At 43.3% G+C, this 20,190-nt stretch overlaps 1 protein-coding gene across 4 annotated transcripts in view; it reads left to right on the forward strand.

The window, feature by feature from the left end:
• Positions 1–20,190, forward strand: part of TBCCD1 (TBCC domain containing 1) — a 510,277-nt gene that overhangs the window by 105,175 nt on the left and 384,912 nt on the right. For all 4 annotated transcript variants that reach the window (XR_004539667.1, XM_033946897.1, XM_033946899.1 and 1 more), the window contains one exon: positions 5,479–5,857. Coding sequence is in view for 3 of the 4 variants with exons in the window: in XM_033946897.1 (XP_033802788.1) it covers positions 5,522–5,857 (336 nt within the window). In the remaining variant the exon portion in view is untranslated. The remainder of the gene's footprint in view (positions 1–5,478; positions 5,858–20,190) is intronic.

A 20,190-nucleotide genomic window follows, 5' to 3' on the forward strand; every position in this document is an offset into this window, starting at 1 on the left:
CTTAAGCAAAGCCTGCCCTCCGACGTCAGCGCTGACGTCGGAGAATACTTCCGTTCGGCTATTTGTGCGCGGCAGGGCAGGCAGGAAGCAGAAGACAAGCCTCGCGGCTTGAGCTTCGTTTTGCTGAGAAAGTTGCAAAGATGGGCTGGGAGGCAAACACGGAACACAAAAGGGGGGAGGGAGTGCGTTTTGGACACAAGGCATGAACTTGAGAGAGAGGAAGGGAGGGAAAGAGATGCTGAGGTGGGGGAGGGAATGGGTTTTTGGACACAGAAGGCATGGACTTGGGAGAGAGGAAGGGAGGGAAAGAGATGCTGAGGTGGGGGAGGGAATGCGTTTTTGGACACAGAAGAAATGGACTTGGGAGAGAGGAAGGGAGGGAAAGAGATGCTGAGGTGGGGGAGGGAATGAGTGTTTGAACACAGAAGGCATGGACTTTGGAGAGAGGAAGGGAGGGAAAGAGATGGTTGTGTACACGGGGAATAGAAGAAAGGAGAATTTTTGGTCATAGGGAGGGAGTGAGGTACAGATAGTGGCATACCAGGGTGGGGGGGTGGCGGTCTGCCCCACCCTGGGTTTACGTCCCAAGGGGGTGCACAGCTGGCCACCCTCCAGTGTTGTCCCTAGGCCGGCAAACTGCGGCTCTTTAGCCACTTGAGTGCCACCGCCGCCATCGGGAACAGGCCGGCGCCAAGTTCTCCCTGCTTTTCCCTGTGGGGCCGGCCAATTCTCGCCACTCGTGTCAATTCTGACGTCGGAGAGGACGTTCTGGGCCAGCCAATCGCTGCCTGGCTGGCCTAGAACGTCCTCTCCGACGTTAGAATTGACGACGGGTGGCGAGTGTTGGTCGGCCCCGCGGGGAAGAGAAGCAGGGAGAACTTGGCGCCGGCCTGTTCCCGATGGTGGCGGTGGCACTCAAGTGAATTACTTTATATATAGTCAATATAGGCACAGAGTTAAATTTTTTAACATTTTCTAATGGTGGTGTGCCTCGTGATTTTTTTCATGAAACAAGTGTGCCTTTGCCCAAAAAAGGTTGAAAAACACTGGTTTACATCACAGTTCTTCAACCGCCGGTCCGCAGAAAATTCCTGCCGGTCCGCACAGGACCGGCGAGATGGACCCGTTAAATTTTCTGCCCCGATGGTGTTTGCAGAAATCTTCTGTTCCTCCCAGCCTCGGGCGATCAAGACAGGCGGTCATTCCCTCTGTGAGTCTCGCCTATGCGGAAACAGGAAGTTGAAACAAAATAGGCGGGACTCAGAGAGGGAAGGTCCCGACGTTTGCAGCCTGTCTTGATCGCTGCCCCTGCTGAGTCGCCGAAGAGGGCCGCGGGGAAAGTGCAGGCAGAGAGAAGATGGTCAGCGTGCGCGGGGAGGTCAGCGTGTCGATTGGGGCCATCAGCAGCGTTTGTGCTGAGTCTGCCCACGTGCAGGATGCGGCGGGTAGGGGCCTCCGACTCGTCTTGGGCGGCTGGGCCTGCGGTGCAAAGCTGTTTTTGCCGGCTTGGGAGGGGGGGTCGCGAATCGGAAGAAGGGGTAGTCTTATACGGCGAGTATATAACAAACTCTATATTTTAACTGTAAAAGTTGGGGGGTCGTCTTATACGCCCAGTCGTCTTATACGCCGGCAAATACGGTAGTCTCGGAGTTTCATCTCAACCAATCCATTGTTCTTCCAATGTTTTTTCCAAAGTCTCATTCTCATCCTGGAGAATAAGCTCTTCATACTCTGGACTGTAAACATGTTTTGGCTTTCTATTTGGAACGCACCAAACCATACAGAACTGCTCCTCAGCTTTTTGTCTCCTTTGATCCAAACAAGTTGGGACGTCCTATCTCTAAGCGTACCATCTCCAATTGGATGGCGGCTTGTATCTCATTCTGCTATGCCCAGGCTGGATTTCCTTTTCACAGTAAAGTCACAGCCCATAAGGTCAAAGCAATGGCAGCTTCTGTGGCTTTCCTCAAATCTACACCTATTGAGGAAATTTGTAAAGCTGCCACTTGGTCCTTGGTTCATACCTTCACTTCTCACTATTGTCTGGATACTTTTTCCAGACGGGATGGACAGTTTGGACAAACAGTATTGCAAAATTTATTCTCCTAAGTTGCCAACTCTCCCACTAGAGAATGACACGGTGACGGTTTACCCGCGGCCACCGCATTTAAGCCGCGGGTCACCGCCGAAAACGGGGAAGAAAACTAGCAGTCGCTGCGGTGACGGGGACAAGGCCATTCACCGACCGCGGAAACGGTGAACAGGTTTGTCCCCGCGGGCCAATGTACCCCCTTCTAGGAACCGCTATTTACCTGTGTTTCACCGTGCTCCTCATTTGTCAGATCAACCCTTCCTGCCAATCGCAGCAGAAGGGTACCCAACCCCTCCTGCCGGTCCTCCCAATGGCCTCCCCTAAGATCGCCGGCAGGAGGGTACCCAACCCCTCCTGCTGGACCCCCCCCCAACGAACCCTCCCACCCCGGAACCCCCTTAGTCTTACTTTCCAAGTTGGACCGGACAGCTCCTCGCTCGTCTGGCCAGCAGGCCTGCCTCCGTCCAAATGAGGCGGGCCCGCCCCTCCCCTCCCCTGCCTAACCCACAGGATCCTAGGGCCTGATTGGCCCAAGCACCTAAGGCCCCTCCTATAGCGGGAGTGGCTTTAGGTGCCTAGACCAATCAGGCCCTAGGATCATGTGGGTTGGGCAGGGTAGGGGCGGGCCCGCCTCATTTGGACGGAGGCAAGCCTGCTGGCCATACGTGTGAGGAGCCGTCCGGTCCAACTTGGAAAGTAAGACTAAGGGGGTTCCGGGGTGGGAGGGTTCGTTGGGGGGGGGTCCAGCAGGAGGGGTTGGGTACCCTCCTGCCGGCGATCTTAGGGGAGGCCATTGGGAGGACCGGCAGGAGGGGTTGGGTACCCTTCTGCTGCGATTGTCGGGAGGGCCGTTGGGGGGGTCTACAGGAGGGGTTGGGTGCCCTCCTGCCGTGATCGCTGGGGGGAGGGGAGACTTGCAGCACTGCTTATACAGCGACTCTGGCTGTGAGGAACTACAGTAAGGCCAGTGTTGAACAGACTTCTATGGTCTTTGTTCCATGTGTGGTAAGACAGATTAGGATGTGTTAGATAGGGCTTCAACAGCAATTTCAGTAGTTGGAACATTAGAACAAAGTCAGGCAGATTTCTACAGTGTGTGTCTCATGTATGGCAAGACAGATTAGAATATGCTTCAATGGCAACTCCAGTAGTTGAGACTTAAAGAGAACACCAAGCAGACTTCTACGCTCTGTGTCCCTTCATGGGTTCTAATTTTGGCCATTGGGGTTCCTTGGAATAATTGTACCTAAAGGGAGGCCCTACATTCTTTGGGCTAAAGTACTTTCGGAAACCCTTTTGGCCCAAATGAGGTGTATGGGATGGGAGCTTGGGGGTTTGAAGGAGCTCAGTAAGATCTCTAGTAAAGAGGTGGGACTTTGTAAGCATTTAAAGTACATGTCGTGTTTGTTTTTGCATTGCTAGCCCCAGGGGTGGTGGAAGATTAGTGATTGAAAAACTGTATGAAAAATAACAATTTTAAATTTAGTGATCAAAATGTGTCAGTTTTGAGAATTTATATTAATTAATTTTTTCTCTGCGTGTTTTGTTTTTGTATAGTTATTAACTAATATTTAACTAAGTTTTAAAGTTTTAAAGAATGTTTCCTTTATACGTAAATAAAGAAAAGTGAATGGGATTGCAGTGGCGGTGACGGGGCGGTGAATGGGGTGGCAGTGGCGGTGATGGGGCGGTGAAGAGGATGGTGAGACGGGGACGGGGCGGTGACGGGGATGGTGAGACGGGGACGGGGCGGTGACGGGGATGGTGAGACGGGGACGGGGCGGTGACGGGGACCAATTTTTTCACCGTGTCATTCTCTATCTCCCACCATCCCACTTTGGTTAGCTTGGAGGTCACCCACTTGTGAGAATACCTGCCTGCTTGTCCTGGGATAAAGCACAGTTACTTACTGTAACAGTTGTTATCCAGGGACAGCTGGCAGCTATTCTCACATCCCACCCACTTCCCCGGGTTGGCTTCTCTGCTAGCTATCTGAACTGAGGAGACACGCCCGATGTCGGGCGGGAAGGCACTCGCGCATGCGCGGTGCGGGCGACTCGAAACTTCGAGTTTCTTCAAGCAAGTCTGCTTGTGAGGCATCCGCATCGGGGCTCCGTTGGATCACGTCACCCACTTGTGAGAATAGCTGCCTGCTGTCCCTGGATAACAACTGTTACGGTAAGTAACTGCTTTATCAGCTCTGACATTTCTGTCAGAGCTGAAAATAAAAAAAGAGAACGACTGCAGATGGTGGATGATGAAATAAATGCATGTTTGCTTGTTGACTATCAAGCCATGTTTTGAGTTAATTTGCACTCAAAAACAAGCACATCCATCGTATTGATTAGCAATTCTATTCTATCTACTTTAGTTTCACCGTCGTTACAATTACCCATTGTGATGTGCCATAAAAAACATTTGCTCCATTTAGTGTGCCGTTGCTAAAAAGGTTTGAGAGACACTGTAGTAGGTTATACTCCTTCATAATGAAATACTGGCATCACAAATACAGCAGCTGGCAATTTGCCAGAATGCCAACCAATATTGGCAGAGTGGTTTCATACTTTTGGCTGTAGCATCGTCATATTCATTGTCAATACTTGATTAAACTAAGTTTAACAATATTACAAACTAATGTTCCTCTCCCGCTTTGCATATAATATGAATAGGATATAAAATACACATACCTAATCTATCCTTGAAATATTTGGGACATAGACTGTAGAAGTCTTCTGGGCACAGGCTTTATTTAGTTCCCAACTGCTGGAGTTGCGATTGCAATCCATGCCAGCCCATCCGGATCTTTTTGCATAATCAGGACACAGACTGAAGAAGTATGCTCAGCACATTGGCCTTACTTCCCAACTACTGGAGCTACTGTCTGAGCACCACTAAATTTTGTCTTGATTCCACCCATGTTTTAGAATGGTTCTAGCATGTATTTGTCTGTATCGCTAGGAGATCGTTATTAATTAGGATTTCTATGACTACATTTGTTTGAAAATATATTAAATAAAAATAAATATGCTCTTTTTGACTTTGCTTCGTAGTATTTCTTGCAATGTCCTTCTTTTCTGATAAGCTAAGACAAGTCATTCCTGGATATCTTCGACCTCTTTGCTAGTCCAGATAATTTGAATGGAGGGGGGGAGCAACTCAGAAATGCATCTTTAGTGGCATTGGTTGGCTTATAGGAGCCATCACTGTAGTGAGAGCTGTTTTCCCTTTATTTCTCTTAATCACTTGCTGTAAGGATGCCACCTTAATGGTATTCATAGACACATATAGCCCTGTCAAATGGGGTATCTGAAAAGCTAGGATATAAGTTATGGAATTGAATTAATTACAGTAACATTTCTAACTGTTGATATTTCTGATTTTCACAGTCCTGTGTCTGCAAATACTGCAGGTGTCTCAGTGCTTCTGAAAATGGATCAGTTAAATGTCCAGCTATGGGTGAGAATGGAGCCCTTTCTTGTTGGAGTCTTACAGCTACCTCCTCCATCCAAGTTCAGCATGCACTATTTACGGAAGATGTCCTCATATGTTCGAACTCGATCAAATGATGACTGCTATCCACGCCTTTCTTGGACCATGTGGAAGCATATTGCATGTGGAAAGCTGCAACTGCCTGAAAATCTGGCCTGGTTATACTTTGAAGTGTTTGACAGTTTAGTGAAGCGGACTGCGGAGGAACGCCTGGAGTGGGCAGAGGCTACATGCTCCTGTAAATCTATGGAAGAATATGAGAAGTTAAAGAATACGGTGTGTATAATGTGTTCTGGTATGCTGGGAGAAGGATTAGAGAGTGAGCATTGAGCATATATTGAATGCCTTGGATAATTGGATTGATATAAAGTGGAAGAGTAAGGACAGGATAATGAACATCCCAAATTTAATGATGGTATAGATATAAATATAGAATGGATGCTTTGAAAAATGTTGCAAATTAAGAGTATTTGAAGCCCATGATGGCTTGATGTAATCTCTGTGTTGTAGCCCTTGAGTAAGCACATGATTAGGTTAGCCTGAGGAAGGTTATGTCTTTGGTCATTTTGTCTATGGTTTCTTAAAAAGTGTTGTTTAGCATAATCTCACTTAGGTGATGTTTTATGAATGGTCCAAAAGGCTCTTGAAAATTGAGGGTTGCAAATAAAATTGGGTTTTGAGAATGTGGCAAATCTAACACTTCATCTGCCCCCTTTAAAATTATAAGTAATGATGGACCCTGAGGAGTCCCTGATGCAAGTTCTAAGGTAACTACTAGCCTACAGTTCTTTCTACTTATCAAGCAGCCTACTATAGTTCTTGAAGAGTGTGGTGTAGTGTTTAGAACTACAGCCTCAGCACCCTGTGCAAGTCACTTAATCCTCACTGCCTCAGGTACATTAGATAGAGTGAATTCACTGGGACAGATGGGAATAATACTTGAAGTACTTGTATGTAAAACACATTGAGAGTGGTTGTAAAACTATGAAAAGGCAGTAATACAAGTCCCAGTCCCTTTCCCCTTTTTCATTTCCTGCAGCTAGGCAGTTTCCTGTTGAGCTAGGCACAAAAAAATTGAGCACTAAGCAAGTATTCTCGAGCACTATTTTTAGATGCGAGCATTACATCATATCAAAAGCTGATATAAATGCTCATGCCTAAATACTGTCAGTTGTAGGTGTAATGAGTAGTGGCACTAATGGACAGGGGGCGCTGTGGCATGGTATTGGAATGGATAATGTGTAGTTGTTGAGTACAGTGTAGATTTTTTCTACATATAAAATACCTACTTTTCATATAATTCTGGGTAAATCTAGTTAGTAATGCATTTGTGGAAGATAAGGCCTATGCCCAATTAGGAGTCTATGAAAAGTTAGGTACAAAGATATAAAAATTTGAATATGGATTGCAGCCAAAGGCCAGAAAAACACTAGGGATTAATATTAAGAATAAGTATAATAATATTCTCTTTATGTAATTTGCTGGATTAAGCACGATCATAAGGGAAATTAGGTATATGATATATAACACATTTGTAGAGGTATTAATCTGCCTCAATCTTTCTTTCTTTCTTTGCCTAAAAATATTTCAGGTTTGTGCCAAAAATCCTTGTGGTTTAATTGATGACAGATGTTCCTGAGCTAGCTAGCTCAGAGAATATCTGATTTCACATTCCATTACTTGGTAAAGAAGGAAGCCCAGATCTCTTAAATGTGCATTGTGCTATGATAATAATTATGATATATGTGATAAGATATGACATAAGGATGTTAATGAATGAATGTGGGATCCCAGTATGATTAGATGGATGTGAATTGTGTGTGTATTTAAATATGAAATGGTTTATAAGACTAATGCTATAAAATTTTAGGTTTTGGAAATTCCAGAGACAATATATAGAAATAGTTAAGTTAAAGCCAGGGACACTGTTACCATGCAAATGCCAGTCTTTGAGAGGCCCAGGATATACAGAGGTCAGCTAGTTTGACCTCTGGTATAAGAATTCTCATTAAGGGGGGTTGTTTGGGTTTTCTTCTAGTGTCTGTGAAACCCCAGGCTGTCAGTGTTTCAAGCAAAAGGGTCACAGAATTGTTTTGATTCAAACTTTTAGAGAATACTGAGAGAAGGAGTTTTCTTTCGGTATGTTATAATGTTTTATGTATATTCAGAAATTGCTGTGAACAAATATATAATTTGTAAAACTTTTCTTTAAGAACTATAAGAGCTAAAAGGAATTCTATTATTTAAATAACCTCAGCCTTCTTCAGTGGTGAGCTGGCTAATCATTGGTAGAGTGGAGTGATGTAATATTGGTCATTGCGAGAGTACATAAATGAAGAACTAGAATAGTTTCTTTGAGACCATTTTGATTCAGAAAAGGTGCATTTTACACGTCTGATTGTAATGCGTTTCCATTGTACAAATGCCTTTTGAAACAAGATTATTATGTTAATTTTAACAAATAATGTTTGATTGGAAATATTTGTACAATTATCATTATTCCCGGGCCTAAGGGCAGGGTTTATAATATTATTCTGCTCAGTAACTGACAGTATTCTATAAATTTTGCATTTAAGTGCCTAACACCTCTTTTCCTCTCCCAAGTTAACGTCCCCTTTGAACTTAGGCACTAAACCAGTGGTCTCAAACTCGCGGCCCGCCATGTACTCTTTTGAGGCCCTCGGTACGTTTATCATAATCACAAAAGTATAATAAAACAGTTTCTGGATCATATATCTCTTTAGCTATAAATGACAATATTATTAAGACTTAGCCAAAAAGAAAGATTTATAAACTATAAAGAGTTTTACCTCATGCAAAATTGTCATTTCTTTAATAAGACATTAACTATTTTTTCTGAGGCACTCCAAGTACCTACAAATCCCAAATGTGGCCCTGCAAAGGTTTGAGTTTGAGATCACTGCACTAAACTGTGTCGTTAGTGGTGGCCGCTTAGAAAAGTGGCACCAATTGCATGTCAATTACGTGATGGCGCCGTTTAGAGAATTTTGGTCACGGCGGAAGGTGGTGCTGGAAATGTAAGCCAGGGTTTTATAGAATCATATCCTTAGAGGCGCCTACGTTCACTTCCTGTGTAAACCACTCCTTCTTTAGACGAAGGTACCAGTAGGTGCCTTTGTGGATGAGAGTTGAACGCCATCGGTTAAAGTTATTGCAAGCACCTACTTTTAAAAAATTGGAATTTTATTGGTTTTAAACAATGCAGTCAATTGCCGTGCCATATAGCACCAATCAAAACAATTAAGTTAGGCAGTGGTAGGGTGCCTACTGCTGCATAACTTATGGTGCACTATAGGGAATTTGGGTCTAAGTTTATAGAATAGCAGTTTTGGGTAATTCCATGTCAACTGGTCCAATTTCAAGTAGGCTTCCCACATGACATCTTCTGCAGATACAAGAACTTGGCCTAACTAACTGGACCTAGTTGAGACCATGCCCCAAAACTTTGGATATCTTCATTAGAGGTCCCAGTCAATTTCTGAGATGATTGAGTGGGCAGCTCTGGACTATTTGACATAGAATGATCCAATTTCTACAAATTGGTGCCAATTAATTCCACTTAAAGGTTGTCATTGGCAGTTAAAGCCAATTAGCTCTCACTTAATAGTTAGGCTCTATTCTATAACATTTGTGTACAATTTTGCATGCTAGTTATAAATCGTGCACCTGTTTCATATAATTAGGAGGAATATATGGCGATAACACTCGGACAGTAAGAAACAAAACATAAAATATTTTTATTTGCATATGAGAATAAGTCGGTCTTTGCTTACAAGTTCAGTATAGTTACAGTTGCCAGGGATCAGAAAAAAAGACAGCACCCCCTAAATTCCAAGGGTGTCAAACTAAATACACAGTGGGCCAAAATTAAAAGCTTGGGACAAAGTCGCGGTCCAACCTTGATATTTATTGAAAAAAATGTCTACAATTGAGGAAGTTTTTCCTTCTCATCAGATACAACAATGAATAGGGCACATATGATGAATGTAGGCCATGCTCAATATGGTGAGAAGGAAAAAGAGGTAAGGACAAAAATGGAAATTGTACATATCAAAGTTGAGAACCTAGGCATCAACAATGTGCAACAAATCTTGAAAGATAATAAAAAGCAAACTTTTAATAAAAAATAATAAGATAAACCAAATAATAATTGTACAACTCCAAAATGAAACCATAGACAATATGTTTAAGAAACAATATACAGTCAAACTTCGGTTTGCGAGTAACACGGTTTACGAGTGTTTGGCAAGAGAGCAAAATACTCAAGCAAACTTTAACTCGCAAACTGAGCATTGACTCGATCAATGAGCACTTCCACCGGGTTCTCTCCACCCTGTGATACTTACTTACAGAAACCACAGAATGTGATAAACTGACGGCTTTTTGTGAACAGTTTTTCCTTATCAACACATTTGCTTCAAACTGATTTCTTTCAGTGCATGTGGGGATGTCTCCACCGCCATTCATGGGGGGAGGAGGAAGGGAGGGCCTCTGGCTAGCAGCTAGGGACATAGCTTGTCATTTCAGCTCCTCTGGCCAGCTCGTCTCAGCTACCACACCTCCCACCCGTGTCACCCACGCACTCCTCCCCTCAGCATCTCAACGCAAATCTCGCAGGTGCTCGCATGCCTCCGAGATGCCTGGCGCTCTAGGAATTGTAGCCTTTTGCCAAACAACGTTCCCCCGGGTCATCCATCGAAGGACTACAACCCCCAGGAGGCGCGCACGCACAGAGCCCTCGCCTCCTCCTCCACACCGTTTGGAAGAAAGCTGTCCTTTCCCTCACTTCCAGAAGGGCTTTTCTGGCTGAAAGCTCTGGAGGGGGCTGGTGTGAGGTTGCTCTCACCTCAAGGCCTGCTCATCCGTACAGGCTCCCTCTCAGCCCCCACCCACTCCGAGAGTGTTAAAAGGCAGGCTGAGTGGTGACAGCTGTGTGGAATCAGGATTTTCCTCTGTCTCAGCATATTACGGGCTCTGGAATTCGTCTCCTTATGAAACATCTTCCTTGGATGACTCGTTCCGTGGTCCTGCAGAAGCAACACTTCAAGTTTCTACTGCGGCTGCATGTCTCTCCATTCCGGGCCTATGTTTCTGGATATGCCTCTCATGCTCGGTGTTCTCGGTGCCAGTCCGCCCCTGCAGGCCTACTTCATATGTTTTGGTCTTGTGACCACATTCAAACATTCTGGTCCTTTGTAACTCTGTATCTGCAGTCCGCTTTGCATAAGCAGATTCCCTTGAGAGAGGATGTTCTGCTTTTTTCTCAGGGGGTCCATTTGGGACTGTCCAGAGGAGGCAACTTGTTATTACAAAAGGCCTCTTTGTTGGCCCGGAAGTGTATTCTTTTTCTGTGGCGCCAAGTTGAAGTGCCGACCCTTACTGTGTGGAGGAATGAACTATTTACTCTTTTGAAATTTGAATACCTGGATGTTTGGAGGGGAGGACCTGGGCCTAGGAGGAAATTCAGGAGAATCTGGGGGATTGTCCCCTAGAGCTCGCAGTTCTTTATTGAACTTTTGATACTGGAGTACTTGAGGGGTGGGAAGTGGGGGGGTTCAGATGGGTGGGTTAGGTTTCCGTGGGTTTTCATGAAGGAATGACACATAAGACCCAATTATTTCAGCATTTTCTCTTGTCAGTGGTTGTTAGTTTGTGATGATCTGTATTCCAAAACTTAATAAAAATGATTATACAAAAAAAAAAAAAAAAGGCAGGCTGAGGCGAACCACTGAGGTGAGAAAGAAAAAGGGAGGGATGACAGAGAGAAGACGGGATATGAGTCGGGGGGGGGGGGGAGGAGGAGAGATGACATAGGCCTGTTTTGGGGATGTGGAACGAATCATCCAAGTTTCCATTACTTCCTATGGGGAAACTCCCTTTGATATACGAACACTTTGGATTAGGAGCATGCTTCTGGAACAAATTATGCTTGCAAACCAAGGTACCACTGTATTTTTAAAAATGATATGTTTAAAAAACAATGACGCAATGTACAACTAGCCCATGATTGATATAAAATAGCTAAACCAAACTTAAAATAGAAAAACTACAAAAGGATTAAAACCAAAAAGGGATGAATTAAAATACCATGTGGATTAGCAATATATGTTTGAAAAAGCGTAAAATATAATCAAAAAATATAATGTTTGAAAAAGCGTAAAATATAATCATAATAATAAACCATTACGTGAAGCAGAGAAAACGAATAGGAATACGGAAAAACACTAGCATTGGAAAAGAATGAGTACCAGAAAACAAAATGCCAAAATTAGAATGTGATCAAAAGACTATATACAACAAGGGATTAAAAAGAAGAAAAAAGACGCAGTGTGAGACTGTGAAAAGAGCTGGAGAACACTGCGAAAAATTGTAAAAATGTCAAATGTGATGACGTGCCTAATGGGGACGTGAGCTGATTGGACCAAAAAGTTTCAAGTTCAAGTTTCAAGTTTAATCAAATTTGATAAATCGCTTATTACATACTAAGCGAGTAACAATAAAATATACGTTATACAGCTTTAAAAGAGGAGAAAAACAAACTGACAAAACAGATATACTCAGGTACATGAGGGAAGGAAAAAGAGAGGGAAAAAATTACAAAATTGTTGTTCTTCAGACGAGAAGAAAGGAAAAGCCAAGTAGGGAAAAAACATAAGGATTGGGATAAAATTGTTAAAAAAGAATTTGTTTAAAGATTAAAGGAAGCTTTAAAGAGAAGAGTTTTTAAGTTGGTTTTAAATATTTTGAGGTCTTTAACTTCTCTTATATATAAAGGCAGGGCATTCCAGGTAAGAGGGGCCATTACTGAAAATATGTCATGACGTCTGGTTCCAATAATTTTCAAGGAAGGAACCATAAGCAACCCTTGAGTTGTGGATCTAAGAGAACGAGTCGTGTTGTGTGGAATTAGTAACTGGTCTATAAATTGAGGTTCGTTGGTAGATAGTGTTTTAAATACTTGGAGCAATATTTTATATGTTATATGTTGATTAATGGGAAGCCAGTGCGAGTCTATGAGAAAGGGAGTTACATGGTCATATTTTTTTTCGTTGTGAATAATTTTAATTGCCATATTTTGGATTATTTGTAAGCGTTTTTTTTTCCTTTTGCGTGATGTTTAACAGTAGCGAATTGCAATAGTCTAGCTTAGCGATGACAAGAGAATGTATTAAAATGTTTAAGGATTTGGGTTCTAGAAATTTGGACATGGAGCGAATCAAACGCAAACGGTAGAAGCAACATTTAACTATATTACTGATGTGTTCTTGATAAGAAAATTTGTCATCGATGATAACCCCGAGTATCTTTAGTGATGATACTAAACTTATGATTGTGTTATCAATTAAGAATGGGGCCGATAGTTTTAATCCGTTTCATTGGGAAAAATAGTGCCTTAGTTTTTGTTATGTTTAAGGCTAGTCTATTTTGTGTAAGCCAATTTTTTATTTTTTCTAATTTTTGATTAATTAGAAATATTTCATTGGAATTTTCGGGGTTAAAAGGGTGAGTTAATTGAATGTCGTCTGCGTAAGCGTAAGTAGTAAAGCCTATTGATTAACTTAGACTTAGTAATGGTGAAAGAAAGACATTGAAAAGTAAGGGAGACAGGATAGAACCCTGAGGAATTCCGTAGTTGTGTGAGAAAGGTTTAGAAATTGTATTATTAAAGTGTACCGTAGATGATCGGTTGGATAGAAAAGAAGTAAACCACTGTAATGTTAAGTCGCAGACGCCTATGGTTTTTAATCTGTCTAGGAGAAGAGAATGATCAGTGGTGTCAAAAGCAGCCGAAAGGTCAAGGGAAAAGAGTATAACCGAGTTATGATGATCTAGGTTATAGATAATGTTAGTGGTGAGGCCTATTAATGAGTACTCTGTATTGTGATTTTTCCTAAAACCGGTTTGATTAGGATGCAATACGTTGGTTGATTCTACAAAATCCGACAGTTGGTTAAATACTACTCTTTCGGTAATTTTTGCCAAAAAAGGGATGTTGGCTATGGGTCGATAATTCACAGGGTCTTGTAGGCTTATTTTACGATCCTTTATTATGGGGAGTATTGTGGCGGTTTTACATGGCTGAGGTAAAATTCCGGTATTGAGACTTTTTATTATAAAAGAATGTCTGGTCCAAAACAGGAAAAATATTTCTACCTGTCTACCTGTGGGCCAGCTCTAGTAGACATTTGGTATTTTTTCGCGAGCCAAATATAATTATACTGCGGGCCAGATTTGGCCCGCGGCCTTGAGTTTGACACCCCTGCTCTACACGGCTTCAGAATAAGTGGGCTGGTAATGCTTGAAGAGACAGTAAAGTACAATAAAATAGATAAGGCACTAAACAGATAAAAGCATACTTTCTGCACAGAACCACCCTAAGGTAGCAATCAGCTAGTAGGAAATTTCATGCCCGTACAAGACAAGGGAGAGAAGCTTCTAGCACTACAAATAATGAGGCCACACACACACTCGCTGTTCCTTTCTAGGCGAGATCAAACGTCTCAGACCTGAACAAAAATATATAGGTTTAGAAAAAAAATAACTTTAAACTACTGTGTACTGGCTAAGCTATGGAGATGATAGAGTACACAGTACTATAATGCCATACATACATATATAATGCCTGACATAAAATATTGTTTCTTCACTAGCAAGCATGTCTCTCTAACTGTGCAGAAATGTAGTTTTATAGACAATAAAGTAATGCTAAACTAGACTGCCACTTAGGAGAGCAATTGTTCAAGCTGGAGTACAGCTTAAAAGACTAGTAATTTAACACCACAGTGCTAGCGTATATATTAACACATCCAATTTTAAAAGAATAGTAATTCAGTAATGTTGTCAAGGGGACTGCCTAACTTTCACATATTTTGTTTGTTGTAGTTCCTATCGGTCTCTTCACAATTTTATTTATTATTTATTTAAAAGCTTATACCTCGGGGGGTCACGTGATGGTTGGTTCCTGATTGGACATCTGTATGTTCGGTTCCGTGCTGCCTGCCTGATCACCTTTGTATTTAATATGCTCAGACCCTGAATACTCCCTTTTTAAGGAGCTGTTTATGTTCTTTACCTGGAATAGCACTAACCTGGTGAATTTTAGCTGATTTTGTGGTTCGGATCCCCTGGTATGCCGGTGAAGACACCGAGGCCTGGCAAGGAGAAAATTGCCACATCCCGTGCTAAGATGGCAACCACCCAAACCGAGGAGACTGCATCGGGCTCCTCTGAGGACAACCTGCAAGTCTCCCTGTGGAACATGTCACAACTTCTTGATGACAAACTAGCAAAACTGTTTGTCCATGGAGGAGATTAAAAATTCGCTGGCAGGCCAGGCAGCCCAAATTCAACACCTTGAGGAGCGAGTCTCTGCACAGGAAGATGTGAGGTTTCATTGTAGGGGAGGCTTCGGACGGTGGAGGACCAGATTAAAACTTTGATGGATCGCATAGAAGATCATGAGAACTGGAGCCACCGGAAGAATATCAGGATTGTGGGCCTACCGGAGAGTGTTCCCGACGATGCTCTGTTCCATTTTGCTGATACATGGCTTACTTATGCCCTAGGTCTACCGGCAAGCACGGAACTCGTAGTTGTGGAACGGATTCATTGTGTGGGGCTGCGACGTGAGAAAGAAGATGGGGCTAATCCGCGAGCGATTCTAGCTTGGTATCACAACTAGGTTGTAAAGGCTAAGCCCCTGGACTTGTTCAAAAAATCCTGCTGCTTGGAACACTCTAGGGTCCGGATTCTGTTATTCCAGGACTTCTCTCAGAAGGTTCCTGAACAGCGGAGGGCCATGATTCCGTGGAGCTCGCAGCTCTTTTCCAAGGGGATTAAGTTTGCTCTTCAGTACCCTGCCAGAGTGTGTATTATGCACAATAATCGCACCTTCAATAAAACCTTCCTCCCAACCCATGAAGCAGAAGCATATTTGTTAGCTAGCTGATGTGTGTGGAGTCCAGCTACATACACATTTTCATTGTGGCACTCAGCCTGGTGGAGGGGGGCTCTGGCTTCGAAGTCCTGGAACATTGTTCTCAACTGGGTTTGTTTTTGAAGTTTATTATTATCTTGTCCTGGATGTGTCCTTGTTCTTTTTGTTTTCATTTACTGGGGGGGCCCAGCTGGTGCCTTGTACTTTGACTTTGGCTTTATCACACCAGCCATGGGCTTTTTCCTACTGAGCAGGATGTGGGGACTCAATAGCCTCCTGCCTACTGTCTACTGATTGGTGGCATTGGCATAATAAAGATGGTGAGCTACTGCTCCGTGCAGGGAGTTCAAGTGCTGCAGGATGCCCAGTCTATTTTATACTTTGATTGTTGTGGGACACTTGTGCACCGAGCAGACACCGTTTCATGCTCCATTTTTCTTTCTTTCTTTATTGTGGGGTTTTCTAGCATTTGTATTATACTGAGGTGATCGGGGGGGGGGGGGGTGGAGAGATTGTATTTTTTGTAGAGTCTGTCTAGGTCGAGCCATTGTATGTCTTGGAAGTCTGACCAGTTTCTGTCTGCTGCGCAGGATTCTTTTACTGTGGGTGGCAGCGATTAAAGATGGATATTTTGATGTTGCAAGAGACACATCTCAGGCAGGTCGAGTTTCTTAAGTTGAAAGTAGGATGAGTAGGGGAGGTGATGTTTTTCATCTTTCACTGGGAGGCAGCATGGAGTAGCCCTGTTGTTTCACAAACGCTTGTCCTGCTTGACCCACAAAATGATCCAATATCTGAAGGGGAGATATATAATGTGGTAGGGAGTGATAATGGGTAGAAAACTTGCAGTGTGTTCTAGCTACGCTCCTAACCTTTATTCTCATCAGTTCTTCTCCAACTTGATAGCTAAATTAACTGGGTGGCAGGACTATCAACTTATTGTATTGTACAGTGCATGCTTTTGGATGGGACTGCAGTTAGTATGGATGTTGATGTGTGCGTGTTGGTAGGGTATATGTAGTGGATTGGCTATGCCGGAGGTGTGGGCGGGAAACATGGATGTTCAGGGGGGTGAGTGTGTTAAAGGTCTGGAGAGTGGGGGTAGGGGGTGGTGTCAGGGGGAATGATTTGACTAGGAGGTGGATTTGGTGAGGGGAGAAGGGAGGGAGGGGTAGTCTGTGGAGAATACTATACGGGGAGATCAGTGTTTGTCTGCAGTTGGGGCTATTCATGTCACTTCGGAGGGGGGGGGGGGCTCAGCTGGCAGGCCAACCCTTGAATCTCTATCTATGTTTATACCTGCACTCTATTCTTCTTTAGCCTGTCTGGTACGGATACTCTGCGTATAGCCTCACTGAATGTCAATGGCTTGCACTCCCCTGTCAGCACTCGAAGGTTCTTGCATTACATTACATTAGTGTTTTCTATCCCGACAATACCTTTCAGTTCAAGGCGGTTTACAAAAAGAGTTGGCCTGGGCATTCCCAGGGAACTTACAGAGTTGATAGATAGAGTGAGCTTACACGAATTGACGACTAGCTTGAGCGATGGGTTTTGGGGGAGGGTTTATAAGGTTTTTGATTAGATCATTTGACAAATTTTTTGAAAAGTGTAATTTCTAGTTCTTTCCTGAATGTTTTGTAGTTGGTCGTCTTGGTCAGTAGCTTGGAGAGGTGGCAGTCTATTTTCGCTACTCTGGTGGCTAGTAGTTTGTCATATAATTTTTTGCTTTGTATGCCTTTTGCTGGGAGATGGGTGAAGAGAGCCTGTGTTCTCCTTGGTCTTGAAGTGTTATTTCCGATAAGGTGTTTGTTTAGGAAGCTGGGACCAGATCCATTTAGGGCTCTGAAGAGGGTGCAAAAGAATTTATATTGTATGTGTGCTTGTATTGGGAGCCAGTGTAAGTCTTGATAAGCAGTGGTAATGTGATTGTATTTTTTCAATGAATATATCAATCTAAGAGCTGTGTTTTGCACTGTTAGTAATTGTTTTAAGGTATAGGCGGGGCATGACAGGTATAGGCTGTTATAGTAGTCCAGGAGACCCAGGATTAGCGCTTGGACCATGAGACTGCATTGTTCTTTGTTGAAGTATTTTCTGATTTTTCTTAGGTTGTACATGGTAGCGAATGCCTTCTGGACTGTTTTGCTGATTTTGAAGTTGCATGGTTTATCCCTTGTCTATTATTACTCCCAGCAGTTTTAGGTTGGGTTGTAGGGGGTATAGGATGGAGTTTAATTCTAGGTTTGTTATGGAGGGTATTTTGTTTTGTTCTAGAAGTAGGAATTTGGTTTTGTCTTGGTTCAACTTTTAGTTTGTGGTCTCTCATCCATTGTGATATTGTTTTTAGTGTTGTATGTATTTTGATTGTTGTGTCATTGGTGGATTGGTCGAAAGGCAAGATGATGGTGATATCATCTGCGTAGCTGTATGAGGTTATGTCTAATTTGTCTAGGTAAGTGCCGAGTGTGGCTATGTAGAGTTTGAAGAGTGTTGGGGATAGTGGGGGACTTTGCAGGGGTTGTTCCAGGTTTCAGCTTGTTCTTTATTTGTTTTGACTCTGTATTTCCTTAAGCAGAGGAATCCTTCAAACCAGTTGTAGACTCTGCCTATGATTCCTATTGCCTCCAGTGTTTGTAGTAAGATGTTGTGTTTTACCAGGTCAAATGCTGCAGTGAGGTCTAGTTGAATGAGCAGCATTTTTTGCCTTAGCTTAGGTATTGTTTGGCTGTGTCTAGGAGAGAGAGTAGTAATGTTTCTGTACTGTGTTGGCCTCTGAAGCCTGATTGTGAGGGGTGGAGTAAATTGTGGTTTTCTAGGTATTCTGAGAGGAGTTTTGCTACAAAGCCTTCCATTATCTTGGCGTATAATAGTATTGAGGCTATGGGTCTGTAATTGGATGGTTGATCTATGGCTCCCTTAGGATCTTTCAGGATGGGGGTTATGATCTCAGAGAGATCTTGCTGGAATTGGCCTTCTGTGAGCATTTAATTAGTCCATTGCAAGAGGTGGGTGCGGAATTTGCTGCTGGCAGCTTTTAACAGGTATGGGGGACAGTGATTGAGATTGCATGCCGCATGATTGTATTTTTTGTAGAGTCTGTCTAGGTCGAGCCATTGTATGTCTTGGAAGTCTGACCAGTTTCTGTCTGCTGCGCAGGATTCTTTTACTGTGGGTGGCAGCGATTAAAGATGGATATTTTGATGTTGCAAGAGATACATCTCAGGCAGGTCGAGCATCTTAAGTTGAAAGTAGGATGAGTAGGGGAGATGATGTTTTTCATCTTTCACTGGGAGGCAGCGTGGAGTAGCCCTGTTGTTTCACAAATGCTTATCCTGCTTGACCCACAAAATGATCCAATATCCGAAGGGGAGATATATAATGTGGTAGGGAGTGTTAATGGGTAGAAAACTTGCAGTGTGTTCTAGCTACGCTCCTAACCTTTATTCTCATCAATTCTTCTCCAACTTGATAGCTAAATTAACTGGGTGGCAGGACTATCAACTTATTGTGGGGGGAGATTTTAACATCACACCTGACCCAACTATTAATTGTAATCCCCCCAAGCTACGACCCAAGGGGGCAGGGGAGAAGGGCATACAGAACTATACCCACTTCTCACATGTGCACAAAATCCATTCTCGATTGGATTTGATTCTTTTAGTACAACCCTTGTTGACACATGTTGGGACCACTGATGTTGAAGCTGAAGTGGTCTTTGACCATGGTATGACATGAGTGGATCTGGGAATAGTGGCGGAACCCACTACAAGAATGTGGAAAATGAATCCCACACTTTATTTGGAAAAGGACTTTCTTGTAGGCAGTTTGTCGGGGTGCGGAAGCTTATTAATGAGCTTTTGGATCAACGTGCCCAACGGGACATTCAGTTATATAAATACCAGCTACACTGTTGGGGCAACCGAGCGTTAAATTCCTGGCACGTCTTATAAAACCCAAGTCTTCCAAGCAGTTTATATCTCGTTTGAAGTCCTCTTCTGGCGTCCTTACTGTGGATTCTGAAGGTATTCAAACGGCATTTTTAAAGTTCTACCAATCTTTGTATGATGCAGGTAGTTGTGATGTAGAGGTGCAGAGACAGTTCTTTCACGACCTTTCTCTTCCTTCTTTGACGCCCGAGCAAATGGATACCCTGAATGGGCCGGTGACGGTGCAGGAAATACAACAGGCACTGAAGCGGCTCAAGTTAGCAAAGGCACCTGGTCCAGATGGATTGGGGCCGGAATTCTATAAAATTTTGGGAATCCATATGATTGGGCCGTTTCAGGACTTATGTAGGGCTTTATGTACTCTGGATCAGGACGTAGGCAGACTGACTCATGTCACAATAGTGGTTCTCCCGAGACCCTGAGCTTGTGGGCTCATATCATCCTATATCTCTGTTAAACCAAGACGTCAAAATATTTTGCTAGTATACTTGCCACTAGACTGGGAGAAGTTCTACCTTCCTGACTAAACTGGATTCATTCCAGGTCAGTTTGCCTCCATAGATGTGCTCCAGGTGCTGCAGATGGGGGGAGGGGTCCCGGGGGGATACTATTATTACCAGCTTGGATGCTGAGAAGACATTTGATAAGATCCTCAGGGACCACCTCTTCTGGATTTTGCTGCAGGTTGGTATCCTGGGTGC

Source organism: Geotrypetes seraphini, chromosome 5 (assembly GCF_902459505.1).
Source record: "Geotrypetes seraphini chromosome 5, aGeoSer1.1, whole genome shotgun sequence".
Taxonomy (NCBI): Eukaryota; Metazoa; Chordata; class Amphibia; order Gymnophiona; family Dermophiidae; genus Geotrypetes; species Geotrypetes seraphini.